This window comes from Nymphaea colorata, chromosome 1 (genome assembly GCF_008831285.2).
Source record: "Nymphaea colorata isolate Beijing-Zhang1983 chromosome 1, ASM883128v2, whole genome shotgun sequence".
NCBI lineage: Eukaryota > Viridiplantae > Streptophyta > Magnoliopsida > Nymphaeales > Nymphaeaceae > Nymphaea > Nymphaea colorata.
This window is the reverse complement of record NC_045138.2, coordinates 42,189,079-42,209,687: the sequence shown is the minus strand read 5'-3', so window position 1 is coordinate 42,209,687 and position 20,609 is coordinate 42,189,079. Positions and strand designations below refer to the sequence as shown.

At 36.1% G+C, this 20,609-nt stretch overlaps 1 protein-coding gene across 2 annotated transcripts; it reads left to right on the top strand.

Annotated features, from left to right (window-relative positions):
• The first annotated feature begins 6,933 nt into the window (after window positions 1-6,933).
• Window positions 6,934-18,327, top strand: LOC116251642 (uncharacterized). Of its 2 annotated transcripts, XM_031626916.2 has the most exons (6): window positions 6,934-7,038; window positions 7,135-7,560; window positions 7,727-7,799; window positions 13,508-13,572; window positions 15,137-15,246; window positions 17,989-18,327. In XM_031626916.2, the coding sequence occupies exons 2-6, from the start codon at window positions 7,441-7,443 to the stop codon at window positions 18,215-18,217; spliced, it is 597 nt and encodes a 198-aa protein (XP_031482776.1). In that variant the 5' UTR covers window positions 6,934-7,038; window positions 7,135-7,440; the 3' UTR covers window positions 18,218-18,327. The 2 variants fall into 2 exon arrangements, with proteins under 2 accessions (XP_031482776.1, XP_031482013.1); XM_031626153.2 differs by having other exon boundaries at window positions 6,956-7,560.
• The last annotated feature ends 2,282 nt before the right edge of the window (window positions 18,328-20,609 follow it).

Genomic DNA, 20,609 nt, shown 5'->3' with positions numbered 1-20,609 from the left:
AAAAAAATACAAAAAACTTTTGTATATATTCTTCCTTATATTTATTAGTTCTATGTATAAGCATGGCATTGAGAAAAATAAACGTTTGTGTCTTGTGTGGAATTGTCATGACCGATGTTCCATTGATTTGGTCTTCATTTCCACCACTAGCCTGATTGGTGAGTGTCTGCACAAATCACTACAATGCATAAAGAAAGGAAAGTACACAAACAAAGAAGAACTTTAATCAATTACCTTGACTACTTATAAAAGCTTGCTGGGTGGGTGTGGCTCAAACAAATGCATGTTTGCGTTAGGTATCTTGAATCAGTATCAAACATTGTCAAAAAAGTGTTGTTGCTGACACATGATGTTTCATGTGTCGGGAACATGGTGTTGGCAAAAGCTACATTTGATGTTGTGTCTAGGGACTAAGAGTGAGATGGGTGGTGATGGTGAAGGCTGAAAGCAGATGTTGCCGGAGATGGGCAGCTGGAAATTGGGTAGTTAAATAAGGGAGAGGAGGAAGGGGGTGTGTAGAGGAGAGTGGTTGTAGTTATTATGTGAGGAAGGGAGAAGCCCAAAGGGGTGCAAGGGAGCAAAGACAAAGATTTTGGGAAGAAATGCCAAAGAAGAAAGAGAAAAATTGGGAAAATACTGAAGGGGGAGGGAAAAAAGTTGGGGAAGAAAACCGTGGGGGAAGCTGGGGAAAGATTTTGGGTCGGAATAATGCTTGATCTATACCCGTAAAAATCGTCCCCATGAGTGTTAGCGGTGGGAATGGATACCGGTACAATTACTACCAGTGAAAGTAATCACCGCTATAATTTTTTTTTAATAGTGACATGATTGAACTTTCAAGTGCAAACTCTCTCCTCATCAGTCCACATTAGCATCACATTTGTGAAAGTATGCTCTTTAAAGGTGGCTGCATGGTAAATGGTTGCATGTGAATCTTCTTTTCTTCATAGGCCATTGAATTTTCAATATCGGAAATCCTTGGGAAGTTGAGATTTTGGACTCTCTTATCCATGATCACCAAAACAAAATAACTGTTTAACTCAGTACAAAAACTTTGATTCAATGTAGAAGACATCTTAGATAGAAGGCTTGTCAACGTCATTATATCTTTTGGTTCTACATCTGCACTGTGCTGGAGAATGGTAATCTAAGCAATGTTTAGGATACGAACAATTGATTTAAGCTTGCTTTTCATTTTCTTCAATAGGCATGCTCTGCCAAGTTGTTTAGCTAGATCGATAGGAACTTTGAAGAAGATAAATTTCATGTTGGCTACTACATTAGATGTCATTAATTTTCAGTAAATGCCAACTTTTTCATTGTCAATTATTTCAAAGTTTTGCCTATAGTAATTTAGCAGAAATCCGCTAGCACTATTTGCAAGTTGTCACTCTTTCTATATTATGCGACTAAAATGTTGCTGATTTTTTTTTCTTACAAGTTTTCTTGAGGTAGTTCTTTTCTTGAGGTAGTCTTCAATTATCGTACGAGCTTTGTCTGCTTATGTATATTTCACCACTTACGCCCTTGTTTTCTAGTAGTCTGCCTGCTGATGAATCTTTTGTGTTGTGTCTAATTTGACCTAGTTTGTGGATGGTGTTTAGCTGCCCTATCCAAAGCAAAACACATTATCCTTTTGAACCTGCATTGGTGCTCTATTTAATTGTCATATGTCCTATACTTCTTATTGTAGCTATAAACATTATTTTTCATTTCTAGTGACAAATGGCGTTGTGACTGTGGATCACAACCAGGTTGGCCCACTATATAAGCATGTTTTCCCACCATCGTTGGCTTCATCACTTTTGTTCACTGGCATATATGAAAGGTTTTCTCTTAGACATAGAAAAGCAATGGTGTTAGTTATGATTAAAAGGGTAATGCTTCTTTTGTTTACTGCAGATTCTTCCATCAACATCATGTTCCTCACTAGCCCAATGGTGATGGCACGCTTCCATCAACATTGGTCTCCATAGTGTTCTTCATGTTGCCATTGTCCAGGTCTCTCACCCTTGTTTTCTTTTCAAAAATTACTAAAACTTCAAAGTTTAAAGAAACAAGATTAGTCCCTGCCTAAAAATGGTTAAGAACTAAAATTAGGTATTTACTTTTCACTTGCATTAGTATGTTACTCTTCTGAATCCTGATTGTGTTTGTTAACAATTTGAAACGACTAGTTGAACTCAATTCCTTCTTTAGAAAGTGTCTACGTGGATTCAAGGCTTTGGATTTGGTTCTTGAGCTGTCCTTCCTCAAGTCATAGTTCCTTTTGTATTTATCAAAGAGTACAATGTCCAGCCAACAATCTTAACTACAACGTAATCCGTTGAAACCCATGAAGTTAGTGGGGATCAATATGAAGTTAGTTTCATTTGCATTAATGATATATAATATTGTATGAAAATTTGTATTCCCAAGATGATGAATAATTAATACCATAAACTGTATAAAAAAATACAAAAAACTTTTGTATCTGTTCTTGCTTATATTTATTAGTTCTATGTTTGAACATCGAAGAATGGCATTGAGAATGCTAAACGTTTGTTTCTTGTGTGGCATTGTCTCAGCCGAAGTTTCTTTGATTTGGTCTTCATTTCCACCACTAGTCTGATGGGTTAGTGTTTGCACAAATCACTAGAATGCATAAAGAAAGAAAAGTACACAAACAAAGAAGAAGAACTTTAATCAATTACCTTGATTACTTATAAAAGCTGGTTGGGTGGATGTGGCTCAAACAAATGCATGTTTGCCTTGGATTTCTTGAATCAGTATCAAACATTGTCAAAAAAGGGTCATTGCCAACACATGATGTTTGATTTTCATGTGTTGGGAACATGGTGTTGGGAACATGGTGTTGGAAAAAGCTACATTTGGTGTTGTGTCTAGGGACTAAGAGAGAGATGGGTAATGTTGGCGAAGGCTGAAAGCTGATGTTGCCGGAGATGGGCAGTTGGAAATTGGGTAGTTAAATAAGGGAGAGGAGGAATGGGGCGTGTGGAGGAGAGTGGTAGTAGTCATTATGTGAGCAAGGGAGAGGGCAGGCTGCCCAAAGGGGCGCAAGGGAGAAAGACAAAGATTTGGGGAAGAAATGCCAAAGAAGAAAGAGAAAAGTTGGGAAAATACTGAAGGGGGAGGAAAAAAAAGTTGGGGAAGAAAACCGCTTGGGGAAGCTAGGGAAAGATTTTAGGGGGGAATAATGGGTGATCTATACCAGCAAAAATCTTCCCAACGAGTGTTAATTGCGGTGGGAATGGATACCGGTATACAATAAATAACAGTGAAAGTAATCATCGCTATACATATATATATATATATATGTGTGTGTGTGTGTGTGTGTGTGTGTGTGTGTTTTGTAGTGACATGATTGAACTATCAAGTGCAAACTCTCTCCTCATCGGTCCACATCAGCATCACATTTATGAAAGTATGCTCTTTAAAGGTAGCTGCATGTTAAATGGTAGAGTTTGCATGTGTGAATCTTCTTTTCTTCATAGGCCATTGAATTTTCAGTGTAGGAAATCCATGGGAAGTTGATGTTTTTCACTCTCTTATCCATGATCACCAAAACAAAATAACTATTTAACTCACTACAAAATGCACAATTCAACGAAGAAGACGTCTTAGCTAGAAGGCTTGTCAATGTCATTATATCTTTAGGTTCTATATCTGCATTGTGCTCGAGAACAGTAATCTAAGCAATGTTTAGGATATGCACACCTGCCAAGTAGTTTAGCTGGATCGATAAGAACTTTGAAGAAGATAAATTTCATGTGGCTACTACATCAAACATCATTACTTTTCAGTAAAATGCCAAATTTTTCATTGTCAATTATTTTAAATTTTGTTTATAGTAATTTAGCAGGAATCTGCTAGCACTATTTGCAAGTTGTCACTGTAAATTTCTAAACTTTGTATTATGCCACTAAAACGTTGCTAATTTTTTATTTTACAAGTTTTCTTATGGTAGTTCTTTTCTTGAGGTATTTTTCAATTGTCCTGCTAGCTTTGTCTGCTTATGTATATTTTACCACTTACGCCCTTGTTTTCTAGTATTCGTCTGATGATGAATATTCTGTGTTGTGACCAATTTGACCTAGTTGGTGGACCGTGTTTAGTTTCCCTATCCAAAGAAAAACTCATTGGTGCTCTTTTTAATTGTCATATGTCCTATACTTCTTATTGTAGCTACAAATATTATTTTTCATTTCTAGTGATAAATGGCATTGTAACTGTGGATCACGACCAGGTTGGCCCACTATATAAGCATGTTTTGCCACCATCATTGGCTCCATCACTTTTGTTCACTGGCATATCGTTAAAGGTTTTCTCTTAGACATAGAAAAGCAATGGTGTTAGTTATGATTACGGGGTAATGCTTCTTTTGTTTACTGCAGATTCTTCCATCAACGTCATGTTCCTCACTAGCCCTATGGTGATGGCATGCTTCCATCAACATTGGACTCCATGGTGTTCTTCATGTTGCCATTGTCCAGGTCTCTCACCCTTGTTTTGTTTGCAAAAATTACTAAAGCTTCAAAGTTTAAAGAAACAAGATTAGTCCCTGCGTAGAAATGGTTAAGAACTAAAATTAGGCATTTACTTTTCTCTTTTGTTAGTTTGTTACTCTTCTAAATCCTTATTGTGTTCGTTAACAATTTGAAATGACTAGTTGATCTCAATTCCTTCTTTAGGAAGTGTTTACGTGGATTCAAGGCTTTTGATTTGGTTCTTGAGCTGTCCTTCCTCAAGCCATAGTTCCTTTTGTATTTGCCAAAGAGTACAATGTCCATCCAACAATCTTAATTACAACGTAATCCATTGAAACCCATGAAGTTAGTGGGAATTTCATCTTGGGGTGGCAACTTGTGATTAATATGAAGTTAGTTTCATTTGCATTAACGTTATATAATATTGTATGAAAATTTGTATTCCCGAGATTATGAATAATTGATACCATAAACTATATAAAAAATACAAAAAACTTTGCTGATGCAAAGGAAAACATAAACAGTTGTATGTTTACTAATGCACAACAATGGTCAGTAATAATCTGGGAATGTCAACAAGGTACTTTGACCATATTCACTTAACATTAGCAAATGCTTTGACCAATGTTGAGACAATATCAATCTAGATTTATATCTACACTAACACAAGGAAGAATGCCAATAAATTTTTTTTTGCCGATGAAAACCAAATGCTGGTACAATTCTTTTGACACATCTGTTAATGTCAATGTTAGTGGTTGTATACACTGATTTTGGCTTTCAATGTAAGTAATACCTTCCCTGACATAATCTTCACTGACTTTTGACCAAACATCAGTAAAAGTTTTACTGATTTTTTTTTTGTCTTTATTGACATTTCCTACGAGTCAGTAAAAATATGTTTTTTTTGTATGGAAAAGACCTAGACAATTATGAGTCTTATCCATTTTATGGATGGAACAAGCATTTTTTGACTTAAACATTAGTAAAACTGATTTTTCATTGATGAACTTTATTTAGAATGGTTTTGTCTTATGTTTGTGCTGATGCCTGAAAGGTTGGGTTAAATTATATTCCGTCTTTTAGGATTTAAAGAAAACAAACTCAAATTGTGGGGTTGTTACAACTATTTATATTAAATCAACTATTGGGTATGTTATCGATGATCTCCGAAAGTCTATCTCTAGTATGATAGCACATAATCTATATGTTCTTGCTTATATTTATTAGTTCTATGTATGAACATAGAAGCATGGTATTGAGAATGCTAAATGTTTGTCTTGTCATGGCAGATGTTCCTTTGTCTTCATTTCCATCACTAGCCTGATGGGTGAGTGTTTGCACAAATCACTAGAATGCATGAAGAAAGAAAAGTACACAAACAAAGAAGAAGAACTTTAATCAATTATTTTATGCACTCAAGAAAACAATACGTCATAAGTGATGTAAGCAAGAAAGTAGAAATTCAACTTGCCTCAAGGCTCAAACAAAAGTCTATTTGTTGAACACTTGAACCAAGAAATTTCAAAACATGACATTAGACTGGTGGAAGAGTATTCTCTTACAAGTGAACATGCCAACATAAATGGACTTTATATACAAGAGAAAAACATGACAGAGACTTTAGGGGAACATGCATAAATTTTTTGGACTTCGTCTCACATTTATGGTTTTGTAAACTCAAGGTTAGTCAAATAAAGCTCTTAAGTCTTGAGTTCTGATATTGTAGTTTGTTCTCACATTGGATAACTCCTCATAGCATTTCTAATAATCCGTTTACTGGGTTAGGCATTAGAGTTTGCTGAGTCAGTAGGGCTCGTCAACTAATTTCTTTTTTTATCATGCATTATTGAATACTAAAGTTTGTTATTTTTTTGAATTGTGAAATATCATAATATTAAGTGTACACTAATACTCATGTTACAGATTATTCAATTTTAGTTGAAAAAAATCAAACATGAAATATTGACAAACTTTTTTTTCATCTATTTATACAAGAATGCACTATAAAAATTTATGATCTGGCTCAGTTGAATCACCAAGTCAACTTCCTGACTCAGTGACCCAGTTTTCAGCCAATCTAAGTCCGAGTCATGGATCAGCCAACTATGTTCATAAGGTCATGCCTTTACCTCAAACTGGCATCATTAGAATGTGTTCTTAATGATTGCATTTAACAGTCACACAATCAGGACTTGGGACTAAAATGAGCAGATGTAATGTTACAAACTAGATATATGCAAAAGGTCAAAGAGGCAAAACAATGGAAAATCTATTCAACTTTCAAGAAGATGCGAGATTTCTTACAAGAATTGGTAGACAGGCAGGCAGCCTCCTATCTTTGCGGGTCACAAGTAGGTCAATTATGTAAAAACGTGGTTGCGAGATATTGGACGGATCTTTAGGGTGAAGTTTTGGTAGACTATAATATTGGCTTTGAGACTTACTCGCTGCAAGATGTTGCATGTCGCTGGTGAGAGTCCACACATGCAAACCTGTTTCCTCCTAGAGCTATGGTGACGTGGGCCGTGTTTGAGGAAGCCTGCCTGACGTACTCTTTCTTCCTTTAGCATGTTTTGAGCAGAAGCAATCGGGCTCTTGAAACCCCGAAGGTGGTTGACTTCCGTCTTCTTTTCTTCTTTTCCAGACCGCAGCTTCATCGCACGAAACGGGCGTGCGATACGATCATCTTCAGGCAGCGACTAGACTGAGACGTCAATTGTATGAGATATGGATGAATGTTGAAGAAGATTCGCACCTTCAACGAATGTTTGGTCGCTGGGTTTTCTTCCGCCTCCATAATAAAAGGGTCAATTTTCTCTCCCTGGAGACAATTGGCGTCAAGACTTGAGGGTTTGTTTGATTCCTGTTCGGGAAACAGGACCGTCCTAGAGGGGAGCCACCACGCGATCCGGTCGATCGATCCAGAGGGAGAGAGAGCGAGAGATAGGTTATGCATCGGCTTAGGGGTGCTGGTAGCTCCGCTTGGGCGGCAGCGACGGCGCTTCCCAGCCTGAGAAAGAAGGTCTCCAATTCATGGTCTGCTGTTCAGGACACGTACTTCTCCACCAAGGTTGCCTCCCCACGTCCCCTACCCGGCTACGCCTATCCAATCTCGTACTCCGGAGATTTCTGTTGAATGTCCTCTTTTTTTATTTTAATTTATTTGATCGATTTGGAGTTTGTTGGTTGAACGGTGTGCTGATCCGTTGCTTTTGTCTTCTGCTGATTTTTGATAGGATGTGTTTGAGAGGCACAGGGTTGTCTTCACGGTTGGGACGTCATTGGCTTCTGTTGCAACTGCATGGGCAGGTCTTACACCATCGCCTTGTTCTGTTTTATGTTGTTTTTTCCTCTTTGGAGAAGCTGGGTGACATAACTTGTTTATTTATGATGGGTTGCTTTGACTTGTTGTCTCCATGGATGAGTATAATTCTTCTCTAACAGAACTAATTGGTTGGTTCAGTTTTTTCCGTTGCCATTGTATTCTGGATAGTTCTTGTTTAACATATTAGTTTTCATTTACTGTTAAATTCTGAATTCCTGCAGAATAATTTTGTTCATAGTATAGATATCTGCTTGGAATATGGTCTCTTCAAATTTTGAAGACTGGCTGGTTTTCCTAATGAATGAAAACCAATTTATTGAAGTTGATGATAACAAGTAGGGATCGATCATTATAAGGAGTTTGACTTTCTACCCTTTTCAGTCTGACACCATCAAATTTGATCTTGCTAAAATCAGTAGAATAGGAGACTATATCCTGTATATCAGAAACATGTTTTTTTGTGGTGTGTTGTGGATTAAAGTAGCATTAGATGACTAATAAGTAATCAGGTGTTAGAATATGAATTATTAACAAAATTTTTTAATAGAAAGTAGTGTTGGTCGGCTTTGTAGAAAATAAAAAAGATTTACTTGTGACCGAAGCACAGTAATTGAAAAACATCATGGCTCTAAGCACACCAATCAATAAGTCAACAATGATTATGCTTTCCTGAATGCCACTAAGTAACCTTCCATTGAGATCAGCTAGGACGCTGAGGACTTCAAGAATACGAATAAAGGTGGTATCCTGGTCTTTAGTAAACAGGATTTAACACTTGAGCAGATTGTCTTCCTCCTGATTTAATCAAACTTTTGGAAGACTTTCAAAGAGGAAGTTTAAGCTGTTGGAATTCAACTATTCATAAAGAAGGATTCTGATAGTCATAAAGGTAGTCAGTCTATTTTCTTAGTCTAAAGGATTTGATCATGCATTTGGTTAGAAAGAGGAACTGCTGCTAGTGGCTTACAGGTTGGATAGAAAAGTAGTTTGAAATAGAAAGTCTGAATAAAATAAGTTGGAGTAGATGATTTGGAAGATGAAGGATTGTCCTTATGGTGCAGCTACCTTGGCTGCTTATAGAGGATGTGCAAATAGTACGGTGATTCTATATGCTCATATGCTGTCTCAACATCAAGGAGGTTGACTGTGAGATTGTTAGAGCCAACTTTTGGGTAGTCTCACAGGATAATCCATATTGATAAATTACTCAACCACCTTTAGGGGGACCTATTGGCATTTTTGTTACCTGTGTGTACTCTTCTATCTATATATATGCTAATTATATACATGTATATATGAAGTTTATGGATATGTATGTCATTACTGTAGATATAATAAAATAATAAATTATATAGGATGACTGTAAGTTATACTTGCTTCTGTTCCTTGTAATATATTTTTTTTGTATCGTTTCCTTTTTTATACTTTTTTTGGGTCAAGTTTTGACATTACCAAAGGTCGACTAGCCATTGGCTTGTTCCTACAGCTCCATTTAGAGCCAGGCCCTTGCTGGCTGTATATGTAGTGGGTATTCTCCTCTTGTTTTTTCAAAGCTTTTCTAAACATTTTGGCAATAAAATTATAAACTTTTTTATTGTGTTTTTTGTGCCTTAGGGAACCTTTCTTCCGTGTTCTTGGCGATTGGCCTTTAGTGCTACTTTTTCTTTCTTTGAGTTGGCCATGTACCTATTTCCTTTGCACCTTTTACATGATACTAGAGCAAGGTCTGACTGTTGTTTGAACTTTGAAGTGTTGAACCTTGCCTTCAAGTGTGTGCTTATTGAAGAACAATTCAAATTTGGTCCTGTTTATGTGTTCAAGGGGTTCTAAAACAGCCGATGTCAACCTATCCAACTAGAATAACATTAATTTTGTCCCACTTTCAAGCTTGTTGAAAGTAATTACACTGAATGAGTGAACATCTGAAAACTTACATCAAAGGGCAAGGTCTATATGGATACACAAGAAGTACTATGCCTGAATCCAGATCAGTAGTATTTAAGTTTGAGAATGAAATAGAAGAAGGCCTTGATGGAGATGAAAGAAAAAAATTTTAGATGGCATTTTGAAAAGCTTGATGATTGAAAACTGAAATGTGTAAACAACATACCTTGGATACTTAGTGGCATTGAACCAAAAATTGCCTCTAATCTTCCTTATAATAAGACAGCTAGTGAGGATTGAGAATGCCTAAAGAGTATGTTCACCTAAATAGATATGTCCCATCAATGCTATGTCCAAGAAAAAGCTAGAAATATCAAACAAAGAAACAAAAGTGTGTCGAACAAAAAACTGTTACGAAAATTTCCTTAGGCCCCAGCTAGGTTCTTTTGAGGCCTGCCACCTAGTCTTGCCTAGTATTTTTAACTATATAAACATAGTGACAAGAAATATGCAAATTGAAATGGAAAGGTCTTTGCTAGGATGGAAGCACAAATTCAAAAAATTAGGGCCTTTAGTTTATCTCTTTTTTAAACACCTCCTATTCATTAAGCCCTCACTAAGCTTAGTAGGGAAGAAGGTTAGGAACAAGATCTGACATTAATAAAAATGTGGATAGTTTGTTGTTCATATTATCCAAATATGAAAAAGACAAGGCCCTGCAATATCTAGGCCAAGAAACTCTCTCAAACCTTCTAGACCACCAGACTTAAGCATTATAGTAAATACCAACATGGAGAAAGTGATGTGTCATGTTTTTTACATGAACCCAGTCATATTAAACCTCAAATAATAAAAAGGTTGCTATAGTATCTTCAACTTAACAAGACAGGGTGGTTCAATTAGAGTAACGTCCTCGGCACAATTGACAGAATAACTACAGCTTCTTCTTGAAGGATCAAATGAGGAACATCTATCTTAGGAGTGGTTATTTCAACCACTTCTAAAAGAAAAAAAATTATATTCTAAATGTTAGATTTAGACTTTAATAAAGTTAAATTTAAATTTATCTTTTTTCTTTCAAATCCTGAGTCATGGCATGGTTGTGATGTTGTGTTTTTATTGAATAAATGTTGGTCGCTGGATTGCCAGTCCAAAAAGTGATTGAGAAAAGCTGTAGGAAAATATACCTTTAATATGGATATTTGTGTATACTGTATACTAAGTCTTTTGTTTTTAATGTTGCTCAAACAAAAAATATTGATGTTTGACATCATAGACCAAGATATCCAGATTTTAAAAATTATCTGTTTTACATGCTTATTAGAATCTTTATTTGGATGGTTTTTTATGACATCAATGCATTCTTGGAAAAATAAAAGCATTATCTTTCGCACAAAGAACTTTGTTTTTTAAGATGTTATTTCAGTTGGTTCATTCAAATGTTAGGGATGCAACTCCAGTTGCTTCTAAATGAGTTTTTACATCATGCTATTTCTGTTGCTAGATATTGTTGAATTTACATTCTAAAGTTTAAGTCTGAGGTGTTTGCATCCTTAAACAAGTTTCGTAATAAGAGGCTCTAATATCAAGATTTTGAAACTGATTCAGAAGGAGAATACTTATCTCATGAACTAAGTTACATAGAATGCGAGAGAATTATACGTCAAAAATATTACTTTAGGACTCCTCAACAAAATGGACTATTGAAAGAAAGCTTAGGCATACCATTGAAGCTGCTAAGACTTAATTTAGTTCAAAGAATGTCAAAAAAACTTTGTTCTGGGGCTATTTTAGTGTTGGTTTATCTTACAAATAAAATGCTTTCAAGGTCCTTATCAAATGAGTCTTCTTTTGAAAAATTTTTCAGTATGAACCAGACTGCCAAAACTTTTGATCGTAGATGCTATTTGAAAATCAGTAAATGACAAAGGAGATATTTTATCATCAAAATCTATTCCATTCACCTTTATTGGATGCTCAGAAACTCACAGACCAATATACTCTAGGATTAACATGGCTCAACTTAGACAAACTAGAAACCTTACTCGACCAGATCAGTGAAACAAACCCAACAATGAGGCAATGAGAAGTTATTTCGCTTTTTTTCTTTTTCATGGTGATGAATCTTATTGTTGTATTCAGTCGGATGTGCATCATGTTTCAATTTATATTTTTAATTATAGTTATTTGGGATTAGTTTTTATTAACACTTTTCTCTCTCTTATATATGTGCCAGGTATCTGTGGGTTGTGTGCTACACACACACACACACACACACATATCACAGACATGATAGTTAAGTTACAGTGCATCGTGCGTTAACTTTTAGATTATATTCACACATCTATGCTGCTCTGTTGTTTTCATTTATCCTAATTCATTTATCCTAATTCATGGAAATTGTCATTTCATGCTTCATGCATACTGTCCAATTCCCACACACAGTGTGATATTCAAAACTGATCAATACCTGATCTGGTGGATCTTTTATCTGCCTTATGACCTGCTTCTGTGGACACCTAGAAGCATTTTTCGACCATATCTACATAAAATATGCATGGAATTAGCTCAATGGGTCTTGCTGTTTCCTAGTTGTTTGCTAGATGTTGGTGCTGCCAAATGCAATGAGCAAATTGAAACAATGTGTTCCATTGTGTTGTTGGGAATCTAGTCATTGGAAGGTCATCAAAGGTAGGCATTGAAGTGTCTGGTCAACATAAAAAACATATTCATACCAGAAGCCCAGAAAATGACAAGTTTTGCTGCTTCTGGCATGAATGCTAGATTTCCAGCATATGTCTGGGATTCACCGTGTATCTCAAATTTATGTCTATGACTGACTGTACAAGAGGATATAGATGAAGATAGGTGGAGAACTTGATCAGTTGATTTTATGTCCTCTTATTAGCAATTACATATTTAAGCAGAAGGAAGAACAAAATGGTTGTGCCATATTTCTCCTGGTCAAGTTGGGTTGCACCTTGGTGTAAGGCCTACCTGGAAGTGCTTAGGCTTTTGCCAGGGACTAGCTCTAAATAAAGTACCAAGTCAAGGGGATGTTTTGAAGGGAATCAACTAGGCAATGCTTCTGCTTGGGCTTTTGTATGTATGGCATCAATAAAGCCTCTGTATAAACTGCAATTTTTGATGGAATGACCATAGGCATAATACAAAAAGTGAAGAATGAAGAAAGGAACATTACAGTTTTGAATTAAGCATTCAGCCTGATAGGTATCCAATAAATTGAGCATAGCAGTGATGAATCTATATAACCGTGTCAAGAGGCTTGGTGGGGGGTAGCATACATGTATTCAAGGTGATGCAATGAAAAAATTTTAAGGAGAGATAAATATCTCGTGCAAGTGTATCATGTGTATTTAACAATCCTTTGCAGGCACAATGTCCATTTAAGATTCAAATGCAACAAAATGCAACATCTTCTGGGGTATTTTAGGTTGTGGTCACCTATGGAACTTATAAAGTTTCAACAAGTATAGGTTTCTTTCATTGCCATATGACAATTCCGTTATGCATTATTAATGACTAACAAAATCAGAGGTTCCCAACTTGTATATGGAACAACTTTCAAATCAAGAGGAGGCGACTTGTCATATGGAGTTCCTGAAATAGTTGGAAATGGGAAGGGGGCCTAACTATGTTACACCTTGTTCTATGGTCCACGATGAAATGATTTTATCCAAGTTATATCTGCTTTGGTTGACTAATGGTGCAAAAAGGAAATAACCTTTAGATACTTTCGGATTGATTATGTTTCTTTTTTTTTCTTAAAATTCAATATTTTTTGCAGGCTATTCTTTACGATACGTTCATCAGTCTAAAGTTGAGCAAAGGCTTGATTCAATTGAGCAAGCTGTGAGTATTATTTCATAGTTTGTGCATAATCTAAATCCATAGTGCATTACTTTTAGACTGTTGTATGGGTACGTGTGATTTGCCGACGTACCCGTGTCGGTACATGGGTACGGCGACACAGGTATGTGGGTACAGCTGGGTATGACTGCATTTTAAAACATATAAAATTATATCTTCAAACTTAACCTTTTTCTTTAATTTTGACTTTTTCTTTTTCTTGTAATTCCCTTCCACCAAGATTCTATATTTTTCTCTCATTTTTCTTTAATTTTGAAAATTTTTGTGGATTATTATATTATAATGTATATTTACATATACACTCTGCCATACCGAAAATTTCTAAAATCGCTGTACCTGTACCCGTATTGTACCATTACCCATCTGACTTAGCTTTTAGAAATTTGTTCTTCAACTTAATTTTTGATAATAGGTCAATGAACTACTAGCAGCCTGAAGTGATGCTGCCTACCAAGTAATCCAAAATGGCCTTACAAGTAACCAGCAAAATATGATCTAATTCACATATGCATGGAAAATGATTTTTTTCCTCACCAAAAAGAAAAAATTGGACACGTTAAAAATGAGTCAGCTAAAAAAAAGGCAAAAATAGCTTTTTTTTTACAAAGAAAACCAAAACAAAAAAAGTAAAAAATACGTGTTTTTCACCATTTTTCATTTTTATGTTTTTTTACATTTTTTTCATTTTCTGCATATTTTTATGTTTTTTGTTTCTCTTCATATTTTTTGGGTTTTTTTGTGTTTTTTACATTTTTCTTGCCACTTTTTTGTTTCCACATTTTACTTTTATGATTTTTTTTTAAATTATTTTAAAACTTGTCAATATTTTTCTAAGAAAAACAATCCTGCCGATATTATATACGAGAAAAGCTTCATCTAAAATCCATACACAATATTTGACTATGCTAATTCAAACATTGCTAATAGCAAGCTTGATAGTTGATATGATGGGGATGCCCCTGCACACTTGTCTGCTTAAGCAGAAAGTTCTTGTGGGAGTTTGTGCTTTGTGTCATAAATTGGAGCCAAAATTTCTGAAGTATGAAGGCCTTTGGCTTGATGTTTGATATGTAAAAATAATATCTGAATTTATGAATTTGTTGAGGATGTTTTCCATTTAAATTTGTTGTTCTCTTTCTTGATCTGGAAACTTTTGTTCCTAATTTATTTGGAACCTTAGATCATGTAATGTCCGTATTTTATTCTTGCCCTTCATGCATTACCACTCAGCATAGTCAAGCAGATATAGAGGGCGTGTTTGAATGGGATGTATAAGCAGATATTGAGCTCTGATATGCACAGTTATATGGCAGTCTTGGTGGTCTTTCTCATATGCTCTCAAGATTGTCATGCCTCTACTGGTTTGATTATTTCACCAAAATGAAATATGTTTGACCAAGTGTCATAAAGACACTCTTCACCGTGTTTGACAATGCAAGCCATGGAATATGCATCTTTGGGACATTTATGATCCCAACATTTACATCCAGTTTCCCTCTTCCAGAAATTTGTTCTCAGTATTGGGCTGTTACTTGTTCTGTCGCAGATGAGAGGTGCACACATTATTGAGCAATCAGACATAAAGAAGATCGTTAGTTCTGGAAATACTGGTACCACATCTTTGATTGCCACTGCAGGAACCTCCCTAGTTATTGGGTTTGTTCTCTCTCTGCACTGTGTCGATTCAGAATATCTTTTGCAACATTTGAATTTTCCTTTGCATCTGAATGTAAGGCTGAATGTTGCATAATTTTGAGCACTTTTTTAACTTAAATGTTCATGAGAATCTTGGTTTCAATTAATAAATCACCATAATGTGTGCTCAAGATATTCGTCACTTGTAAAAAAAAAAAAGAAAAAAAAAAGAGACAGGGATCCTAAATTACCAACTTTTTGCAGTTAGGATTTTTTCAGGGAAATATAATTTGTCATATCTTTATGTTAAATCTTTCTTGATACATCTGCTTAGCTTTGTACCTTATACCATCGTGCACTTTTGAAATTCATAACCCATTCACTATTCCCGTTGTCCTTTTTTCTTTTCTCAGCTTATTTTCAGATTCATATGTGACCTATTGAGCAAATTTGAATACTGAGTGTCTGGAGGAATAATGCTTATGGTATGAAATGTGTGTAACTTCACTTGGTTGTGTGGTTACTGATGATAAAACCACAAAACCCTGGCTTTCGTTGTGGTATCAGGATCAACAATGGTCCAGTATGGTCCAAAGCTCATTTTTGTAGGCAAGATACTCTTTACCTTCAGAACATATTGAAAATCAGGAATTCACTGCAGTTCTCCTTTGATTTCCTCATTTTTTTGTCACTTCTTTTCATGTTCCTCCATGATTTGGTCTTGCACTTTTTTTGCTTCCCTCATACATCTACACTTTCTCTCATTCTCCACATGCTTCCACATGTTTTCCCTACATCAACAACCTTGATTTCATGTTTTAAGATCTTAATGTACTCCAATGCTACCCGTTGTTAAGAATAATCTTGTCCTTGACTCCCTGTTTGATAACTAAGCAAAGGGTTTTCCAGAAGTAGGTGGTGGGTCAGGTTAACCTGTTTTCCCCATTTTTATCAAGCAACGCAAAAGTTTTTCTGTGGAAGAAACTTTTGTCTAAACCCGATGATGTCATCTCATATGACCTGCTCCTCATTAATTAAATTTGGCATGCCAACCTACAGGGCCCTACACAAAGCTTTCAGGCAGTGGGTCGTTGGCAACTGCACACCAGTTCTATCTCATTTATTTTGAGCCTGTTCCCATTGATTTGCTCTAGTCTCACTCAATGTACCATAATGTCCTGGTGATGCACGAGAGGTTTTCCCTTCTTCCAAGGGTTTTGGTGGGGGAACAAACTCTTTTTTTTGTTTCATTTTTTCCATTAAAAACATGATTTTACTGTGTTTGACATTTGTAATGTGCTAATCTCATTGTTATGTTTAGAATAAGTTTAAATCATAAATCTTGATTGAGATTTTAATAAAGGACAAAAATTTTTCTTGAACTGTCAAACATGGAAAAATTTTATGTTTTTCCCCTTTTTATCCTTCAACCGATGCAAATTTTAGCTACTCAGAAGTTCTGCGTCAAGCACAAAATTTCGTAAAATTTCGTAATTTTTTCACATGAAAATATGGATCTTGTATTGGGTGTCTCTTACATGGAAATTCAGAAAGCACTGTTTTTTGACAACATTAGCTAAAATAAAGATGCTAGATTTGCTTTTCCATTGATTTTGTCTCACTAACATTCACTTGTTACTGAATTCTTATTCATTCTTCACCTAATTCCCTTTTGCTTCTAGTTCAATTCCTAGGGAATTTCCAGTTCCAGCTCCCAATTTATTTCCACCTAATTTTGTGCTGCACTTTTGTTTATTTTAAATTTCCTTTTCCTTATGATTAGTGTAGAAACATGCAATGGAAGAAGAAAACGAAGACAAAACACAAGATATACGTGGAAAACCTCAGGAAGAGGTGAAAAACCATGGAGAAGCTCTAACCTAGGGGCAAAACCGCAACCCTAGGAGAGAGAAGATTATTTCCACTTAATCAACAAATTTACAATAAGTAGAGATTATAAGAGAGAGAGATAGAGAGCCCGCCTAGGGTACCGAGCCAGCCTCGGTATCCGCGCCCATGGGACCGGGATATCCGGACCCGGTTCCCTATTACAAGATATTCTAACAATTAGTTTGTCATTTCATGTTCTACTTCCTGTACTGCTTCTTGCATCCATTTCATAATGACTGTACTTGCCATAGCAGTAATAGTAGTGGAAGGGAAAACATAAAATCTTAGCAAACAAGTGGCATGGTTCTCTTGTTCTTACTCTGAAATCCATAGTCCATTTATCTTTCTTCATCATTGCTTGAGGTTTGTCTTGTCATATGTAAGTGTTCACTAATTAATTCAGCTATGGCACCACAGTAAATCATTTGTACTTGATTTTGTCTTCACTTAATCAATTCCATCTAGGCTACTTGAGAGGTTTCTCTCGGCCACAGTCATCACAGTAAATCATTCATACTTGATTTGTCGCATCCTCGAGTTCATTTCTTAATTTCATAGAGGCTCAGGTCATGGTCACCACAGTAAATAATTCGAACTTTATTTGTTTCACATCCTAATCAGTTCGATAGAGGCTGAGTAGTCACCACAGCAAATTGTTCAAGCTTGATACCTGCGCATATACTGGTGCTAAGCTTGACTTTTGACTACTGTATCTCCTAGATGTAGTACTAAAAGTCTTTCCTAACTGTGCTTGTGGTTTCCGATGGACAAGATGCAACAAGTCATCCTGCTTCCTGATTTATACCAGTTGTCATGCTATTTTCATATTTGCTTTGTATATCAGTGTCATAGCTTATTCATTTCACTTTGCAGATACGGTCTTGGCTGGAGAGGTGGTAAATGGTATGCAACACGCAAGTTTCGCAAGGAGCAGCTGAAATCTATCGGAATGAACAAGATTCAGAAGTGGCAATACCTTAAAAGACCATTTTTATTACGATCACATCTGGTTACAGAGGCTGGTGGTAAAAATGTCTCAGGTGCGTTGCGCAGTGGCTCGGTAGCATTGGATTCTAAGCAAGCAGGTCAGCTGTCTTGCTAATTGAGGTTGTTATGTGGCAACTTCGCGATTATAAATTACCTCACTACGAGTACATATTTCAACATAAAAAAATGTGCAGTTGCTGGAGATCCAAATCGAATTATTACATAGAAATCAAATAATAGCTCTCTTCATCATTGTACAAAATCAGAAGAATTTTCTTTTCCCATTTAAGCTGTGTCCCACTTTTGAGTGAAAACTGATGCAGATTTAGTCAAATTTTCACAGCCTCATTATCACACTTATTTTCGAATTTCAGGACTAAATTGCCCGTCGTGTATCGCTATACTGATCTTTTTGTTGAGATATATGAAAAAATTGGTTTGGCTTTTTCAAATCTAAGACCGTAAACGCATGTGTTATGGTCCACTTGTTGAGAACGGACGCTCGAACCGGGTGCTTCCAATAGATAATACATGGTTTTTTTGGAGGCTGGAACACCTACAAAAAATTTACGCCTTCAATTTCAAACCACTATAAGAGTTCTATGTGCATCATAGTCAAGTTGCCTAGAATCATCCATATAGTGTCTTAAAAAGGAACACATGATTTACCAGAAAATATCTTTGGGCGTTTGTGATCGGTTGATTCCTCCCAACAACAGGCTGCATGGACCATTTCTGTTTTGCATTTCACATTCTTGTGCAATATTAGTATTTGACCACATTAATGCGATTTAAAGTCACTTGTGCATATGGCAGGCAACTCATTTGCAACACATAAACTGATGTTTCAGGAATTTCAAAATAGGGTTCTCACGGTTACCTGAATTTTCACGTCCTAGAGACATGCGCCTGTAAATAAATAAAGCATGATCCAGGAACTTTTTTTTTTCTTAAATAATGTGCTGAAGGCATCTACGGTATTTAATTTAGTCATGTTGCATTGTAAATGGAAAAACACAATTCTGTCTACCCTATTTGGCGTAACGTTTATGCTTCACAGGATCGGATGCTTACTGTAAAAAAGCTAAAAATGGCATCGGGCTTGCCCGATTACCTGCAATGTGCAGGGAGAGGGGAGGCAGTCGCCTCCCCTCCACGGTGCAGGTGATATATATATATATAGACAAATGTAAGGAGATTAAATCTTTAAGAGTTGTTCGTTAAGCACATCTTAACAACTTGTTTCATTCTATGATCATCAGTAACCATTGAATAAAGAGACTGATGGATTGAAGTTGTCAGAATTAGTTACACTAAGAAAATTAATGGGACGTCTCTCTCTCTCTCTACACTACAAAGGACACGAGTGGACAAATGTGTATGTTATATCCTTTTGTTAAAAAAAGAAATAAGCAGCTCTAATTGGGCTTGGTTATTTTTGGGCAATATCACAAAGCAGCGGACAAAATTACAAATAGCTACTGAACGTTCAGTGCATTTACAAATAAACAATCAATGTATGAGTTAAGATCTAATGGCCACTCTCAGGACCGTAGGCAATAGAAGAGGCCTCGCAGGACAAGTGATACAGCCGAGCTAGAAAACTATCCTTTTTCCTTTTACATTTTTTCATCGAATTGCATGAACTTTTTATGATTCACAATTCATATATCCATAATCCCAGTGGGCTCTCTCTCTCTCTCTCTCTCTTTCTCTATCACTTACACACACAAACATAATGAGAGAGAAAATTCTTCTTCTAAAGAGATGAATTCCAATGCTTTCTATAATCTATTAATAAGGCTGGGTATCTGCTGGCTGCAGTTGCGACCTAACGGGTCACGAATGATCAGGCCTTCCCTAACCAGAAAGTATAGCAGGATAGGCCTCACAGGCCCGACAGGACATGTTGGGGCCAAATAAGATCCAAATGAAGAATTTTCAACTTTACATCCATAACATCCCCCCCTTTTTTTATAAACAGTTTGCTAAGGGATCCTCAAAAAGCATGTCAATACAAAAGCTAGTGATTGAATAATATGCACTGCTCAACATGCCTCGCTGAATAAAGTCTTCTGAAAAGGGTGCTTATTTAGTCTTATACCACATATGGAAGAGAGGATCATGAAAAGTTGTGATGTGTTACAAAGTTTCAACCATGCTCTTTTACTTGTCAAGTATTTAAAAATAACAACAAAAAAAATTATTGGGCTAGGTACCAAGCAATGGTTTTGACCTGGTACCCAGCCAACCCCAGGCATGGCCTAACCTAATTACTAATGGACCGGGTAATGCGCCAAGTAATTATCTAAACAACTCATTTTTTTCTTATGAGAATCGGGCAGGGTTAGCTCGGACTGGCCCGATGCCCCGGCCGGTTAATATCTCCTGTGTGTTTGTTTGCCTATAGGCATGAGATCCCATCTGATATCAAATCATCTTTTTGTTAGATTCACAAACAGTGGATCCTCATATGAGTCATATGAAAAAAAATATTATCGGGCAAC

What these genes read in the sequence shown, in the direction of transcription:
- LOC116251642 (XM_031626916.2), top strand. Translation starts at nt 7,441, where the DNA reads ATGCATCGGCTTAGGGGTGCTGGTAGCTCCGCTTGGGCGGCAGCGACG. An exon ending in TGTTGCAACTGCATGGGCAG is followed by an intron (nt 7,800 to 13,507) that starts GTCTTACACCAT and finishes TATTTTTTGCAG; the next exon opens with GCTATTCTTTACGATACGTT. An exon ending in GGAACCTCCCTAGTTATTGG is followed by an intron (nt 15,247 to 17,988) that starts GTTTGTTCTCTC and finishes TTCACTTTGCAG; the next exon opens with ATACGGTCTTGGCTGGAGAG.